The sequence below is a fragment of the Rhinatrema bivittatum genome, chromosome 16, assembly GCF_901001135.1.
Source record: "Rhinatrema bivittatum chromosome 16, aRhiBiv1.1, whole genome shotgun sequence".
Lineage (NCBI taxonomy): Eukaryota > Metazoa > Chordata > Amphibia > Gymnophiona > Rhinatrematidae > Rhinatrema > Rhinatrema bivittatum.
In genome coordinates this window covers 23,277,124-23,292,726 of record NC_042630.1, presented here as the reverse complement: position 1 = coordinate 23,292,726, position 15,603 = coordinate 23,277,124, and the positions used below count along the sequence as shown (strand labels likewise).

Genomic DNA, 15,603 nt, shown 5'->3' with positions numbered 1-15,603 from the left:
CTCAAGACCCTGTAAAAAGCACACCTGCTACACTGAAACAGCGGTGCTTCATATGTACAAAGCCTATAATACTTTCTTGGGCTTCAGCCACAGTTTGGACCTGTTGTGCATACAGGAGTCTCACCTTTCTCCTTTTGCTTGCTACTTTCACACTCAGCTCTATTTTAACATGGGCATATTGCCCAGATGCTCTTGCTCTTTCTGCTTTTTACTGCACGCGGACTCCTGCTCCTCGCCACACATGGTTGACTCCTCTATCCCATTCCCTCAGTTCCTCACTAGGAACAGACCTCCCCACTCTTGCATTCCAACTTCTCTGCTTGCAGCAGAAATCCATACAGTGCAAGAAGATGGCTTGGTTAGGTTCCTTGGCTTCCATGTGTGGCTGCCAGAGTTCCTCCACTCTACTGCTTCCAGCCCTCAGACTGAGTCACCTCCAGTGTCTCACTCAGCATGGGGATAAGACAGGGACTGGAATGACTCGGAGGAGGCTTAGGAGAGTGACGGTGCTGTGAGCAATTTTGTGCTGCAGAAAGCCAGGCCTAGTTAGCTGTGCCTTATGTTCCTGCCCATTAATTCCCACTTCTAGGCAGGATCCTGTATATAACAGCCATTCCATTCTCTAACCGGCTCTTAAAGTCCTGCCGGAGACTGACTACCTCCCCATGGAACTCATTTCAATACTGGGCTACCATCACAGTTAGAAAGTTATTCCCAGTGTCAAGCCTACCTTTCTGCTGCTATAATTTAAGCGTATTGATTTGTGTCCTTTACTCTGAGGAGAAGAAGAGCTGCCCTTTAAATAATGAAAAGTAATGTGTTAAGTGGTTGTATTGCATTCCTCTTGCTGTTTTCATCCAGGTTTGCATGGATTATAACCAGCCATTTTTCTCTTAGTTTGCAGTCCAATATATGGCCCCTTGGACCTCACACCTTCAGAGCCACACAGCCCTGTCAGACTACGGGCCGCTCAACAGGTCATGGATGAGAAAGCACTACTAGCCCAGCTTCGCAAGGTACCGTTTTTTTTATTTTTCAAACACATCAGATGAGGTTGTCTACTGTGGGATGAAGGAAGTCTGGCACAGAGGATCAGCAGGTTTAATCACGTATTGCTGGCCAAATGGCATGTGCCAGCAACAGCCCATGAACTTATAATGAGATTTTAAAGCAGAAAGGTCACATGCGCCATACTTATGTCTCCAATCACTGGCTCAGTGATGCAGCCAGTTCTTTCACTCCTGTGTTAAAGGGCCACGTCCATATCTCAGGGTTAGTCACAGCTCGCTCTCTCTGTTATGAAATATGAGCGCCTAGTGGCTGAGTAGTGTGATAGGTGCTCCTATTGGATAAGGGAATAGTCTTGGTTCAGTTCTGCTTTGTTCCTTGTGATGTTGTGTGAAGTATTGAGGAATTTGGAAAAATTGATAAATTATCTGTCATGGTAGTTATGTGGGTCATAAGGGTATGGGTTGGAGTGGCAGGGAAGATGGGGATATAGGGTAGGTGGGGAAAGAAGGTTGATGGAGTGATGAGTTATGAGGAGAATTGTTGGGGTGAAAATGTGAATGAGTGGAATGTGCAGGGGATGTCATGAAGTGATGCTTTTTTAATTTTTAGTATTATGTTAAGATGTGTATTTATGTAGGGAAATATAATGTAATATCACTCTGCACACTGCTTTGGGTGGCTGGGAAGGCAGTATATAAAATTTCTAAATAAATGAAGTGAGAGCTTTTGGGCAAATGTGAATATTGCAGGGGCAGAGGTACAGGGAGGGGAGCTGCATTGGGGTCCTACAATGAAGGGGGCTCCACCGCCAGAGCTGGCTCATATGCAGAGGAGAGAAGCAGGCAGGAAGAGCCATGCAATCGGGCACCTTCCCCCACCACTGTTCAATGGAACTGGCACTGGTTTCTTTAATCCTCCATGTCTGCTGAAGAATTCATCCCAGTGTTGCAGTAGGATAAGATTGACTATGGTAGCGGTGAAGATACTAGGAAGAAGGGCACAAATTCAGCAGTTTGTAAGGGTGAGACCTAATTGGATGGTCTTGGTCAAATGAATGGAAGCCATTCTGATGTTCCTATGAACATAGTACATGAGAAGGCAGAAGAACCAGGAATGATGGTTGAAACCACATCATCCTGACTCCAGGGATGTCTGGCTATGTCAAGGGATCAGTGAGGACTAGATGCCTTCACTGGCATCTAGTCCTCACTGATTCCGGTAGCACTGTCCCAGTTAGATTCAGGCATGCCTCACATCTGTCTAGCAGTATCACTGGTTTTGGGGCATGGGCCTTCTTGCAATAGCTGACATGTACCCAATGATAAAGTCCTTGTAATTTCAGAGTTAAATCGCTTATCAACAGTACCTAGTATGGGCCTTTCCACCTAGGCCATAGAGTTCTTACATAAGTACAGAAGATTTGCCATACTGGGTCAGTTCAAAAGTCCATCAAGCCCAATATCCTGTTTTTGACAGTGGCCAGTCCAATCATAAGTACCTGGTATTTCCACTGAAATACAATTTGGTGACATTGTGTGCTTTAATGTATGTGTAGGGAAACTTGATTAGGTGGTTCTTGGAAGATGGGAGAAATCTTCTAGTAAATCTTTGACCTACTGATGAAATTGGGAAACAGTCTTGAGCAGTCTATCATGGAAGACCTGATAATCTTGTAAAGAACAAGCCCATGTTTCTGATTTGGCATGTTTTTTATGCTTATAAGAGTCAGATGAAAAGCAACATGTCATTTCAAAGAAGCATACTGAGTTAGCTTGACCAGTTTATTTTTGAAAACTAGTTTAAATGTTCTATAGAGCTGGAAGCCTGTGGAATATGTACTTCTCATTTTTTTATTTTATTTAAAAAAAAATCTTCCCTTCCCTTCCATGATTCAGGGTGGGGGTCAATAAAATATCCATAATTCAGACAGGATACAGCAGAACAGTAAACAGATGCAAATCTTAGTAGGCCACAAGGATTACATTAAGGGGGATCAACTGACTGAACTGTATACCTTCTGAAATAAGTCTTAAGAACTTATTTGAAATCTCCTTTATCTCTGTAGAGAGGGAGTTCCACAGCAGTCATAGAGCAGGCACACTCTCTAAATTAACCAGTTTCAAGGAGGGAACATCCAATCATCCTTGATTTGAGATCTCAGGGTCTGGGAAGGGGTATAAAATTTCAATGCAGCTGTAATCCATGGTAAAAAAAAAAAAAAAAATTTAATTGTTACTACTAGTTCATATTGGACGATAAGCTATTGGAAGCCAACGAAGGGATTACCGCACCGGAGAGATGATTATGTAAGGGTGTACTAGTTAAGAGATGAGCGGCAGAGTTTTGTTTCATTTGTAATGGACGAGTGGCATAAACAGGAATACCAGTGAGAAGAGAATTGCAGTAGTCAAGCTCAGAGAAGAGAAGATTGAAGTACTGTGCGGACATCGGAAGGTGCCGGAGTAACCAAAGTTTGAAGATGAGTATTTCTGTGTGAGCATGCATATAAATAGAGATGGATCTATAATGACTTCAAGGTTACGAACCATACCAGAAATGCCGATATCTTGGCCTTTGAAAACTGTTTTATCAGGGATGTCTGTGACAGGGAAACGTGAGAACAATTTCTATTTTATTTTCAATTATCTCTGACATCCCAAATCTTGGTATAATCTTTTAAAAACTAGAATAGCATAGAACAACCAAAATATTTTTATCCATTGAAACACTTGTGGCATCATGATACGAATCCATTTGCTGTCTCAGAAACTGTCTCCAGGGGGTGCTGAAATGTGAGGGTGCAATCCATAGACCTTCCTCTGTGTTCTGGACTACAAAGGTATTACATCCCTGTATAACACTCAAAACAATAGTTCCCCCTCCTCCCTTGCATGCATGAGAACTTTTAGGAGCTAGGTGAACAAGGGAAGAGGCCATCGGAAGTCGTCGTGGGGCCAATTTTGATGTCTCTTCAGTAACTTCATTCTGCAAGGAAAGAAGATCAAACACAAAGATCTTGTCCAGCATCTGTAGAGGGAACACAGTTTTTCATAAGAGGAAGAAATAATTGATGCTACAGAGGGTCAAATGCAAAAGCACCTCCCACGAGCTTCAAAGGTATCCCCAAACGTGTTTGGAGAACACCACAGCAAAGCAGTCTGTGAAGGAAAAACAAAGAATTATAGCAAGGCTTAAATGAACTCCTAAAGCTCAATGGGAGACCTAGAGGAGGCAAGGAAACGGTTACTCCTCCCGAGAATCAGTGTAAATGGGAGGCAGCAAAGAGAGAGACTTAAGCGAGGACCACGGAGGCCTCTCCATCTCTGTCATGTCCAAAGCTGGAGAAAAGAGGGCCCGTTTAGGAGCAACCAAAGGATGCCTCTTTTTTTTTTTCTTTAATTTCAGCCGAGCTTGAAGATGAAAACAAAGAGCAGGACGGAGGTTTCACGAGGTCCTAGCTGAATGGACAGGGGTGTTGGTCACTCTCCGTATGTGCAGACACCCCCAAAGAAAGGGGAAGTTGAAAAACAGACTGTATCCAGCAATGCAAGACTATTTGTTTTTTATCTTTTAAAGAACTCAAGATGCAAAAATGCACTACAGAAAAGTACCACCATACCCTGGTTAGAGGTAGAGTCTTAGCAGTTTTTGCAAATGTGTGAAGGGATGCAGTTTGGAAATTATTTGTGGTTTTTGCTAACAGCTTCCATGACAATCTGCACATGTGCGCATGTTTTCCTATAGATCGGAGGTTTTTGTTTTTTACTGATATGTAGAATTATTAAAGAATAACAAAGCTTTAAAAAGCTCTCTTGTTAAGGAAGCTAATATTACTACACACTGTGTTTGTTTTTTAGAGCAGGAAGTCACTTCCTGAGTCTCGGTTAACCAAATAGGAGCTGCACAAGATTTGTTAACTTTTAAGCTAAACATACCAACATTAGAGAAAAATGTTCTGCGGAAACATTAAAGATTTGAACTATACTGTTTGCACCTGCTCACTTAGTGATTTGACATCAAAAGAACAAACTGCTTTTATGTGTGGGTTGATATAGCAGAATTTTCAGTCTGTTAAATAAAATCAAAAAAGTGCCCAGATGATTTTTTTTCTCAGTGGGGTCTCTATAAACACAGCTGACTTCTGGGTATTTGCAACATAGGAAGCCAGAGCAGGAAATGGGAGCCGGCTGTGAGCTGTCCCTGTACACAAGGCAGTCCTAATTTTAATGGCCAATTTCTTTATAAATATGATGGTTAGTGTGAACCATAAGGAGCCAAATTATACTGAGTCAAATTTGGCAGAGAGGAAAAATTTCCCACACCCTCTTCCCTTACTTTCTCCACAGCAGTGGCCACAGGCTCTCATAACATAAACGGAAATCCTTGATAGAAGAAATTTGTAATAACAGTTTGATTCTTTTCAGTCTATGGGCTCTTTAGACCTGAATGACTCACATGACTCAACGAAACTCAAATGGTTCCTAATGGCTAACAAGTCGCCTTGTGGCCAGAGAATGTACACCTCTTGTGTGGCAGAGGCAGTATGCGCACTGGGAACTGTTGTAAGGAGGTGCATGCCCTGTGCTTTTTTCCCCAAGCGGTGCATGTGTGTTATGGGGATTTCAAAGCTTGGCATGCTGATAGCCTGGGTGTGCCATACAACACCCTAGCCACTCCTTTTGGGGGTAGAATGTCTCAGAGGACCATTTCTGGGGTTGCTGAGGTAATTCTGCCACTGAGCGATGCCCTGCATCTAAGGCTTGCTGTGCCTTAGGGGAACCCTCCACTTGATCTAAGGGGAGTTTTTCAGGGTCTCTTGATATTGGCACCAAGGGATGCAACTTATAATAGGGTCTGCGAGAGATACCAAGGGGCCATCACCAGGACTCTGTGGAATCACTGAGAACTTGCCCCTCAGTGCTTTCATCAGTTTCACAAGATAGCCCATTTGATAAGCAGAATCATCCATAATGTCCTCTAAAAAGACCTGGGCATTGGAGGGTTCTGCACCATCTCCAATAACTTAAGCGCCAAATCTTCACCAAGGTGTACTTTGCTGTTCCTATGTCTCACTCTACATGCGAAACTGGCCCCTGAACCCTAAACCACCACTGCGAGGGCCTTGTAGATAGTCTCGCATTCGCTCTCGCGCACTCTCTCTCCCCTTAGTGCAGGATGTGAAAAATAGGGATTACCGCATGGCACGCTCACTTTACCGTGCCATGCGATACCGCTTTGCAAAGGTAGTAAGTTACCGCATAGTGCGATAAGTTCCATAAACACGCCCCTTTTTGATAACTCTCAATGTGGTGTTACCCTATCATTCATCAAAAAAAAGTTAAGTGAGCTAGCGGGTTGGGTCTGGTATCTCCATAGAAGCTCTAGACCCCGTTTAAAAAAACAAAACAAAAAAAACCCAACCCAAGCAAGTCTCTCTAGCAAATCACACTCTACAGTCACTATACTTCCAACAGGCTCAAGTGCATTAAGGCTGGGCTGTGCTAGACCCCAAGTCCTCCCTGTTTCTTCTTAAAGACAAATCGAACAAACACGAAGAGAGCCAACAGCCTCTTGGATGCCACTGAGGGTAAATATAAAACCAGCCCCTCACACTCACCCTCTTCTTCTTCTTGGGCAGAACATTGAGTCACGACTGAACATCACTCTGGCAGATGACCTCGGGGAAGCCCTTGCCAACGGCGCAGTGCTGTGTCAGCTGGCCAACCATCTCCGCCCACGCTGCATTGCCTTCATTCACGTGCCTTCGCCGGCAGTGGTGAGTGCGTCGCATGGAATTCAGTAGCGAGAAGCCCTCGAGCATGCTGGGATTGGGAGGGGTGGATATTCTGATGGGGGGTGAGGAGGAGGACAGTTATGCCACTTCTCAGCTGGGCTTTGTTTCAGCAAGCTTTTAATCTTTGTAAATGAGGCTGGGAACGCGTATTGCAGTTTTAGAATACTGAAGATGCTGGCGTCTTTACTGTTTTGTACTTGTTTGCTTGTTTTAATGTGTATTATCTGACTAGATATTATGAATGTTTTTATGTAAACCACCTAGAAATGCTGATAAGCGGTTTATACATTTTAAAGAGAGAAATAGGAGCGACAGCAGGCAGTGGATGGCTTTTTGCTATTCTAATTGCATCCCATTGCTTCGGGGGGGGGGGGGGGCTCACTCGGTGGCCCAGAGAGCAGGAGACAGGGTCTTTCCTGAGAAATCACTTGCTCTGCATGATGATCAAAATCTTCTTGTGTTGCCCTGATTGGGGGGGAGGGGGGGGGGTGTACCTTCCCCCCCCCCCCCCCCCCCACGCTCAGCGTCAAGATCCACATTTCGGCTGGAAAAGAAACAGAGCAATCTTCTTCCCACTTCATGATTGTTTGCCCTCCTTCCTGACAGCCCAAGCTGAATATAATCAAAAGCAGGAAGAACGTGGAGAACTTCCTGGAGGCCTGCCGGAAGATGGGTGTGTCCGAGGTAGGTGTGCCATGCTCGCGCCTCCTGCTGCCCTTGGGGGGGGGGGGGGGGGATGCGGTGATATCTGCCCACCCTGTTCTTTGCCCTGCACAGAACTTGCTTTGGCTACCTTTGATTAGCCATAGGTGTCTCCGGAGGCACCGTGGCGCGCACATCCAGCGGCCCTGAGTGGAAGCGTTCTTATTTGGGATTTAATTTATTTGTATTTATTTAAAATCTTTTCTGTACCGTCGTTAAGTGAATTCACCATCCCAGCGGTTTACAAAAAGGCACAAATAGGGTTAAAAGTTCAATGGTATAGATAACACATTATAGGTGTGCCATTAGAGAAGGGTAACATGCTTTTAATATAAAAAAAAAAGCTGTGTGTTGAATTTGCTTATATGTTGAAAAAAACTTCTTTACGGTTCCTATATAAATTTAATACTCTAATATGTGATAGGAGAGAGAAATTAAAAAAAACAACAACTGATTGCTTGGTGCTTACTTATGTGCTCATTTGTTCTCTTCGTTCTGCTTATAAAAAGCTTGTTTAAAAAGCCAGGTGTTTAGACTGACTTTGAAGTTTAAAGCTTCTCTGCAGTCTAATGCTTTTACTTGTACTGCAGGTGTATTCTGTGTAAAATATGTGGCTTTTCCTGTATCACATCTCTGACTTTGTGTTTTCTCTCCTTTATTTTTTTTGTTTTGCTGACCTTGCAAGCAGGTCGACCTCTGTTTGCCCTCTGACATCCTGCAAGGTGGTGTCTGCAGCGTAGAAAGAACTGTGCGGGCCCTGCTGCGAGCCGGGGGAGGAGGAGGTGGCCCAGCCCCTGCACCCCGGCCCTCCTTGGCTTTCCACTGTGCTGGCTTCAGTGCCTTCTATGTGCTCGTCATGCTGCTGCTCTATGTGGCCTACTGCAAGCTGGCTGTCTTCTAGCTGCCCAGGGGGCAACAGGCTTGTACCAAGCTTCCTAGGTAGGGGAGGGGTGCACGCACTTTCCAGGGACTTCCAGCAGGGGTCACAACTCTTTCCAGCATATCGCTTCTACCTGGTAGCCCAGTGAGCAGCTCCCATGCTATGCACACATACTTTTTTTTGTTTTTCTTACTTGTGGGGCCTGCCCTTTGGGAGAAATGAACTGCTAATGTATAAATAAAACTCCAAATGGTGGCATCTATATTGTGCCACTTGTCCACAGCCCTTTTTGGATATTTAAGAGTTGTAGGATGCACAATACTCCTAGCCTCCTGGCTTTCACAAGATATATGAAAATTCATTCATTTCTCTGAAACCGTAGACAGGTTTGCCATCTAAATGCCAAACAGCCAGCTTGAGTAATCCTGTTTTTGGTTTTGGTTTTTTTTTTCTGTTATCTGCATATGTCCTGAAGAAACAGTCCCTTCTGCCACGGCCCACGCGAAGGTGGTATGGGCTGTGGCCATGGAATAATTGTAGTAAGCAGGGGAGACAAGGGTAGTGAGTGCACCTGAGCTGAACAGAGCACACTAAAGCTGTCCACTTGTGGGACAGAGCAGATGCCGCTAGAGTATGTCCATTTTCCTTTCAGCATCCAAGCCTGGGTCATTTTCATTTGTTGTTGGACTCGCCTGCACCTCACTCCAGAAGCAGTTCCAAATGTTATGGGGCACAGGGAGTAAGATGGGTTTGTGTGAGGTCCTGTGGTCACTATGCATCAATCAGAGCTAATGTGTACACACACTGTGGGTTATGTTGGTGTATTAGCACCCATTTACCACCCCTATATAATCGCAGAGTGAAAAAATGCAAATAGGAACACTTGGAAGGCTTACCCCGACATGATTTGACACTACCAGGCAACTTAATTAAGCTACTGGGTTTCAACCTCTTCAGATGTTCAGTGGTGTCCGACTGATTCCAGGATGCATCCATCTTCCTCCCATGGGCGACAACTCTTGTAATGGTCACTCAGGTATTTATAATAGTGAGAATCCTTTAAAGACTGAAAGGGTGCAATAAGCCCAGTGCTTGATGTTACTGTCCCACAAGCTTTATTTGTAATTAAGTGTCTGACATGCTGTAGTATGCTGCCTTGCCGGTTTTTTTGTATGTTTTGCTTTGTGTTCACTGCTCAGTGAATCCTCTCCCTAGATTGCTACACTTCGGTCAACTGAGTACCACACACCAAGCATTAGTTAGTCACTATAGAGTAAAAATTAAATAAAATATGAAAACATCACTCAGTAGCAAGTTTTAGTTAAGGGCTTGGGATAAAACAGCTGTTTTTATATCTGTGTGAAGTGTTCAGTGCTTCCTGCAATTTGTGGTCTGCTTAGCTCAAACTGGCCAGAATCGAGCAATGAGTTTGTAATATACTGGAATAACTGTGCACACAGTCCCATTGCTGGACTACGCGAGGGGAAGGATTTAGTGATGAGCCATGCAGGTACACTGGAATAACCTGCCACCCATCATCCAGTCCCATCACTTAGATGCATAATTTCTGGGGGTTGGCGTACGAATGGCACTAGGGTTTTAAACTGCCGGGAAAAATGGATTCTCTACACTGTGTGCAAGCCCCCGAGCCTGCCCAGCAATCAGCTTGGCTTCTCTGTACAAGAGTTGCCAATAGCAGTATCGGTTAGTCCCATGGTATTTCCATGGAGTTCATGTGGGCACGGTGACACTGGGTATAGAAACCAGATTTGTTGTGACATAGTTACAAGCTTTAGTGGGTGCCTATATATCAAGGCTCACACCTACGTCGTGTCTTGGAAATCTTGAACGTGCACTTATAAAGTGCCCTGAGATACAAAAGTATGCATCATTTCCTTTCTAAATTCTAAAACCTCCAGTCTCAAAGCCTCCCCCACCATCGATTGGTGCCAGATGTGTCAGAGTCCAGCACAGTCGCCAGAGGGCATGCTCTGGTCATGTCATCTTCCCAGCACAGTTGAGACAGAAGGGGAGGAATTTTCTTTTACTGACATGTGAACTGACATAGACACAGAAAGCATCAGAAAGGATGCAGTCTGTTTTTTATTTATCACTGAAGGTGGTCCTGCTTGCCCTCCATTTGGCTGGAGAGCACTAATGTGAAGAAAGGACTTTACAAGCTGACACTGGCCTTACTTCCATGGCAGTCTGAGGCTAGAGCCCAGTCCTGTATTTCCTCTAACCATCCTAGCGTCTTTGCCATTGTTGTGATATACTGGGATGAGAGGTAGCAAACCAGGACTGGCTGTATAACTCCTGCTGACCTGGACTTTCTGTGCATTAAATGTTTTTTGCTGCCTTAGCCTTATTAAATAATATATTTTATACATATATTTATATAAATATATATATATATTTGAAATGAGAGATCTGATTAAAAAGTGTACAGATGTAAATATTGCCTTGTACTCAGGTACTATCTAGGTCACATGACTTGTTTTGTAAATTTCTTTCCCATCTGTTATTCCTTGGTTCTTTGCTGTGTATTTAAGATCCTTGAGTCTGTGGCCTTACTCTTGTGAAATGTTGTAATCCTGTGTAGAAATGAAGGCACATAAGAAAAAGTCTTTTGTATTTGTGTGTTTCTGTGCTGCTTTGTCTGACTGACTAGATCTTAAAAGGCGCAACTTCCATTTTGATGCCCCCCCACCCCCATCCCGCGCACATGTGTGAGCAGACTGATGCCGGTTTCCTATTTGCTCTTGACCCTGTGAAAAGATGGCTCTGTGAGACCCTCCTCTGCATCAGGTTGCTCCTTTCTGCTGTATTCCCTGCAGTAGTTCAGGAACCACTGACCCCCACAATACCTTGGCAGAAGCATTAAAGATAATGAAGAAAAACTAACCCTGGGATTCATGTCAAAATCAAACTTCAGTTATGTCTAAGGTTAGTCCCAGTGCGTAGGGGCCAATGCAATATCACGCACGTAAAAACAAGCTTCCAGTTCAGGCACCCGCGTCTTCAATGTGCGCATATCCACCTCTCTGCGCGCGATGCGATATTCTAATGAACTGCCACACTAAAAAGAACGCGCTAGCGATAAATTGTGCGTCCTAGCACTGAAAAGCCTTAAATTTTTTAAATTTTTAGTCATTGCAAAGAGATCGTTGTATTGCGACGATACTAAGTAGGAGGAACCACAGAAAAGCAGTATCTTTTTGTTTTTTAGTTGAGTTCTTGACGTGGCAAGATTTTACCCCAGTTTTGGGGCTGGCGTTAAATTAGCTGTGTTAAAAAAAAAAAAAAAAAAAAAAAAAAAAAAAAAAACAAACAGTGATTTTTCTTTTTTTTTTTTGCATCTGGGGCAATAGCTAATAGCCTCATCTACATGCTGTTTATATGTGATTAGCATTGTTAGCTACACGTTTGCATGTTTTGGATGCGCTAATCCCCTTATTGCATCAGGTGTTAGTCTAGCGCATCCAAATGTCCATCCGAGGGTTAACCTGTGTGCTAGGCTGAGCGCACTTTATTGCATCGGCCTGAGTGTGTACTAGGTTAGAGTTAAATAAAATACATCAAATACAGTACATTTTTACAAGCACCTTTTCCATTGACAGCTGCACTGTGACTTTCAACTCACAATCTGCATCAGCTTCTAGCTACTGCAATGAGGAGTGGTGCCCACAGGTTAGGCGGGGTCCTTCCAGGAACAGTGTTGGCTTACAGCTAGTTGGCCTTATTAGACAGCAACTGTTCTGGTCCTTGAGCATATTGGCTTGGGTAAAAAAAAAACACATCCTGAATGTTGTATGCTAGGTCCTTGGCAACCAAAAAAGAACCCGCATAGTGGTTTGTAAAGGTGCTACATTTTTCACATTAAATGAGATCTATTGGACTGGTTCAGTGGCAGAGGATTTGGGTTTGATTCCTGGGTCAGATCTTCTGCTTCCCAAGTTGGCTGAGATGCTATGAAGGTAGGGAGTGAGAGCGTTATCGTGCAGCGAGGACACCTGTTGACCAGATTGCAACATTCTGGAAGGAGCCCTGGTGCCTTTCCCCCCCCCCCCCCCCCCCCGGCTGTACCTGCAATGACTGGACTAAAGTAAGTTGGGGAGGGATATAAACTAGAAGAAAGATTCCTGAGGAAGTGGACATGAAGGCGCTTAGTGCTTTATTCCAGTCCTGGTTCTGATTGAGCTGGCAGCCCAAAGGAGTAGGAGGATACTGCCAGGCCCAAACATCTTGTGTCTCTCCCCCCCCCCCAATCCACACACACATAAATGAGGTCTGTCAGCTGCTAAAGTGCCAGCAACCCTAACAGGGATCCAGTCAAGGAACTAAGATTTTCAGTGGTAGGCCAAGGTCAGCAGACGTCTCACCCTTGCACCCTAACAGTTTCAACTTGGTCCTTTGGATAAACAGACCATTTCTTCTCCACACAAGTGGGGTTATGCACCTCTGCCAGCAGATGGAGATGGAGTAAAACTGACTCTATGTCACATACATATAGCCCTGCCCTGATCTCAGCCCACCTGTATTCTCCGTCTCCAGTAGATAGTGGACATGCATCTCCCTACTGGGGCTTGCTTGCAAAAAAAAGAATAAAAACTAGATAAAGAAGTTAGAAGAGAAGATAGATTTTGTAGCACTGCTTGAGCTCCTGAGGTGACAACTGAGAATTTTAAGTCTGGAAGCCTGGTTGTCATAGACTTAAAAAAAAAAAAAAAATTGACGAGGGAGTGCCCTCTCCTCCCTTAGCTGATGACCTGATTGTGCTCTCAGCCAGGGATGACTGAGCTGAGGTTAAAAAAACCCAAAACAAAACAAAAAACCGTACTGAGTGGTCTTCCCTCAGTGTCTTATCCCCTCTTCCCTCTCACTTCTCTGGGGAGGTAGTGTAGAGCCAGAGGCAGCTCTGGCTTGGCAGGTTGAGCAGCCTTTGGCTACACCCAGCTTCTCTGGCTTGGTGAAATAGCCACGTGGTAGACGGCAGCAATTTTTCTGACGCGCAGGCATGTGCATGCCTTCTCACTGCTGCGGTATATTGATGTAAGCATGTACGTGTACTTGTGCGTGTGTGTGTGTATGACCGCGGCCTAGTTTTGGGAATGTAAATATGCATGGAGTGCTTGTGCATGTAAGACTGCGGCCTCTCTTGGTCATGTATTTGCAATTGGACTCCCGAAAGACTATGGCGCTGGGAACAAAACAGTCTAAGCGCCTAGCTATCTATTAGGCTTGCTATATAAGGACAATCCAGTCTTCACTTTCTCTACATCTGTGTCAGTTTGATCAAGGTGATTTGGCCGCTGTCTATGTTGGGCCCTACCTTCTGGAAGGGAGTGGGGCGGAAGGCAACATGGCAGATGTCTCCTCCCCCCCCCCCCCCCCCCCCCCTTGTTCCTGATGAGACATTTCTGACAGGTCGGAGAGTGTCAGGTTTGGGCTTATGGGCCCCAGTTTGGATTCAACCTGCTTTTCCAGGGTGGAATTTTTCCATGCAGACTTTTCTGCAGGGGTGCCCAGCAAGGACGAAACAACCTACTAAGAAGGGTTCACATGCTCAGGGCTCCCACTTGTCAGCCACTTCGGGCAAGTGCCACAGGGAGGGTGGCCCTGGTGGTGATCAGGGGGCTGTGGATCCTGATATGTTGGATGACCCTGATGGGGACTTGGGTTTCTGCCATTTTGGAAGAGGGAGAATCCACCTGATGTAGAACCGCATTGGACTTTTGCTCTGGTTTTTTTTTTTTTTTTCACCAAGATGAGTTGCCGAGATTGACTGAGACCCTGAAGATGCTAGGTGGAAACGAAGGTGATATGGTGGGCTTGCAGAAGAAGGATCCCATCTTTGTCACCTTACACAAGGCATCATGTTTCTTTCCCCTCCTGGATCCAGTTCAAGAATTGAGTAACCTTGAATGGAACACCCCAGAGGCAAATTTTAAAGGGGGATGCACTTTAGCAGGTTTGTACCCCTTGGATCCGAAGGCAAGGAATCAGTTGTGATTCACAAAGGATGCCTTGGTATGTGCTGTTACCAAGCGAACTATCATTTCTGTGGAAGGAGATGCAGCTCTAGATGCTCAGAATAGGAGGATTGATTGATGCTATCCCTACACAGGCCTTTGAGGCCATGGCAATTAATTTGCAGATTGCTTCTTGCTGCTGCCTAGTGGCTCAGGCTGGTTTGCATCTCTCTAAGGAGACACAAGGAATGGGGCCCAATGGCAGATCGGTGATGGAGCCGGGGGCCACATTTGTAGCTGATTCGGGCTGTGACTTGGTGCATACTGCTGCTAGAGGGGTGGTTACCATGAGAGTGGCTAGGTGCCAGTTGTGGCTGCGAAATTGGTCGGCAGACACTATTTCCAAGTCCAGTCTTACAAGGTTACCCATTAAGGGTTCCCTTTTGGCAGCGAGTTGGAGAAAATGGCGAATAACGGGGGGGGGGAATCCAAGGTTTCTCACAGGACAAGCAGGATGGTAGTCCTCACAAATGGGTGACATCGAGGATGGAGCCCTGTACGGAAAACTTTTCTGTCAAAGTTTCAACAAGCTTTGACTGACACTGGCACACTGGGTGCACTGAGCATGCCCAGCCTGCAATTATCCCTGTGAGCCACAGGTGTCTCCCTCAGTCTTCTTTTTTCCGCTCTGCAGTAAGCATAGCGGTTGGAGCTCTGTGAGGATTTTTTAACTAATTACCTCATGGAAACACTTAACTTTTCACTTCAAAAAACACTTTTCCCTGCACAGGTCTCCCTCCGCGTACGTTTTTACGACGCTCGGTGAGTACTAATTCTTATTTTTCGGTCGGTTTCTGTCACTATCTTAAGGCTGTTAACTGACTGAAGCCTTCCCTTCCCCCATTTTTCAGTTAGCTTTAAACAGCTTGCGAGTATCTCTGTGACACTCTGCTTGCTTATGCTAGTGGGGTAGGGATTTTTTCCTTAACTTTAGGACCTCTGTAGCTTCAAGTCCTTCGTTCCCTGGTACCCTCACGCAGTCGATACCCTATCGCTACACCGGGACCCTCCTAAACCGCCCTGGGCTTTTATATGTCATCAGCGCCCCTCCCCCCATGGTGCCCTGATGCCTTTATCCATGTTTTTTGCTTTTCAGTGCTACCAGGCTTTTTCCTCCTACGCACTGTTTTTTTCCTTGGGCTTCCTCGGTGCCGTCCCTACCCGGATGCATGCCATTGACGCAC

The 15,603-nt window shown here is 45.1% G+C and overlaps 1 protein-coding gene across 3 annotated transcripts in view; it reads left to right on the top strand.

The window, feature by feature from the left end:
• LRCH4 (leucine rich repeats and calponin homology domain containing 4) overlaps positions 1–15,603 on the top strand; it is a 103,130-nt gene that overhangs the window by 70,363 nt on the left and 17,164 nt on the right. The window contains exons 16-19 of one of the 3 annotated variants that reach the window (XM_029580183.1): positions 898–1,016; positions 6,650–6,787; positions 7,412–7,489; positions 8,193–11,030. In XM_029580183.1, coding sequence (XP_029436043.1) covers positions 898–1,016; positions 6,650–6,787; positions 7,412–7,489; positions 8,193–8,408 — 551 coding nt within the window. In that variant the 3' untranslated portion in view covers positions 8,409–11,030. Of the gene's footprint in view, positions 1–897; positions 1,017–6,649; positions 6,788–7,411; positions 7,490–8,192; positions 11,031–15,603 lie in introns of those variants that run through there. The other 2 variants (XM_029580184.1, XM_029580185.1) reach the window with 2 other exon arrangements.